General features: G+C 32.7%; 1 protein-coding gene across 1 annotated transcript in view; it reads right to left on the reverse strand.

Annotated features, from left to right (window-relative positions):
- LOC119589539 overlaps positions 1–2,379 on the reverse strand; it is a gene marked incomplete at its 5' end in the record, with an annotated part of 30,702 nt that continues 28,323 nt past the window's right edge. The window contains 1 exon segment of the mRNA XM_037938140.1: positions 1–2,005. Within this exon segment, the coding sequence (XP_037794068.1) occupies positions 1,937–2,005 (69 nt within the window).

Below are 2,379 nucleotides of genomic sequence, written 5' to 3' on the forward strand. Positions count from 1 at the left end.
TATCTTAAAAGTAATTTAATGTGCATACGAGCACAGTTTTTTTACACTTAAATCTGTACACAGAGGCTGCACCCATGTTAACATATCAACCTGAATTTATCTTTTAACAGACAAACAATCAGTAATTACATAACTGAATGAAAATTACATCAACACAGATCGTAGTTAAAACAGGAACAGTACATCATTCGAGGTAATAAAAATAATTTATTGCTATAACTGTACATAAAACCCTTGAATTTTCATTTTTTTTTTCATGTCATGATTTAAACGTTAAATTCTTTTATATGATGTACTGATACATTATGCATTATTAATATAAAAAAATATTGACTTTCTTTAACAGCATCCTAAAAGAGCACTTTAGTGGTGTTTTCAAATGTAATACTGACGTATCTTTTCAGTATTACACATGAACATTTTTTTCTACTTTCATAGTAATTTTAATCTGTGTATCAACGTACAAAAATACAAATACAGTTCACGGCAATTACTCTATATTACTTGAATATTATGATCATCATCACTAAAAAAACTTACTCTATATTAGGCAATTTTACACAATTCTTATCACATATATCAAAGTAGGACTTCTCATAACAGGGAGAAAATTAGTACCAAACTTGTAAAGAACTGCCAAGTGTATCTATATTCATAAACATTACTAAGTCACATTTATAAATCCCATCTAAGCCAACTTAAGTATTTAATTCACCTTGGGATATCTTTCAAAAAAAAAAATCTAAGCAAAGTTAATGTATAGTTCATGCATATTTTTCAAAGCCTCTCTTTACATACTGCAGTAATAAAAGAATATCCTTTTGCACTTAAAACGTCTTCAGTGAACAAAACACTCAAGCATAAGAGGGAACACGTTTGGCAGGCTTTACAAGTCTAGGTACATGAGACTTGGTTGAGTAATAACCTGGAAAAAGGAGTCCAGCATCACACATTTTATCCTTGTGGACCTCTTGTCTGTTACCTAATATGAAGTTTTAATATATTGCCAAAATCTCTCCAAAGGTTGTTTAATCTTTTCCCCAAAATTCATGAGGGTAGGAAAGACATACCGAATGGTTCTGTATTAGAGAAAAATACTTTGCAACGTAAACAACTAGGAATTTACATCATACCACTCGTGAGTTTTGGTGAAAAACTAACATTTTAAGTAAAAAAGAGAGAAAACAATATCATAGTTAAATCCATACATGATAACAGGTGTCTCATTGTACAATTTTCTTAAGTGATAGTGTACAATAATGGCACAATTAAGTACAGTATTTTTTTTTGTTAAAAAAGGCACAACCTAATTATTCACAAAGCACCAGTACTCTGTGTTATGTTCCATCTCTGAGGGAAATATAAATACCTACAGTATAAATAGAAAAAATCCAACTGAGAGAAGCAGAAGTTAGTATTAAGCAATTATTTATTATTACAATACCATAAACAAACAAGAGACAGAATAAGAAGAAAATATTTCTGGGGAAAAAAGCAATGGCTGGTGCACTTTATGTTACACTAAAACCTAAACTGGCAACTACCATATCCAGCTGATTAATCACCTGAGTAAAGTACATACATTTTATTCCTAAAACCATCATCAAATCAGACAAAACGAGAAAAACCATTTTATGTTTACGAGTTCTTTAGTTGTCCCCCAGGTGATATAACAGCACTCGGTTTGTAGAGCCACAAGGTTTTCCTCCAAACAATTATTTACACGTGTAACAGTGATTGAAGATTTATACACTATCACTGGGATACTGGGCATCCTTCAAAGACCTTGCCTTCGAAATGCCGTAACTTTCCACATATATAAAAAAGACATATCTAACAAAAAATCAGGAAAAAAGTAGCTAAAAAAACACATACACATAAAGAAATAAAAGGAATTAAAAGATGCAAGGTTTAGCACCTGGTCGTGAGCAAAAGCCTAAGGTTCGTCCATGTGTGTGGCTCCGTTCCCGCTGCCCTTTATGCCGTTCATCTCCATGTCGTATGTCTGAAATAAAGGGAAGAACGTGGGCCTTTAGAAAGAGTCGGTTTCTCGTCACCCTCCCGTGGCGGAGTGCGAATCCCTGTTCTGAGAGAGGTGCTCGTGTTTGCGAAGGTATTATTGCTTACGAATATTCATAAATATTTGTAAATGTTTTGGCTTTTCGATGCTAAATTACGAAGAGGTACTCTAACGAGCTGAATGTCTTTTTTTCTGCACATATGGCTAAATTTTACTTTACGAAGAAAAACAGAAAGGATAACTTATCTATTTTTCTAGTTGAAAAGCATAGATTAATAAACCTATTGTCAACATTTACTGTTTTTTTCCTTCTTAACTGTAATAACAGAGACGGTCCATTTTTGTCAAGGGAATATTGG

The sequence above is a fragment of the Penaeus monodon genome, chromosome 25 (assembly GCF_015228065.2).
Source record: "Penaeus monodon isolate SGIC_2016 chromosome 25, NSTDA_Pmon_1, whole genome shotgun sequence".
NCBI classification, from domain to species: domain Eukaryota; kingdom Metazoa; phylum Arthropoda; class Malacostraca; order Decapoda; family Penaeidae; genus Penaeus; species Penaeus monodon.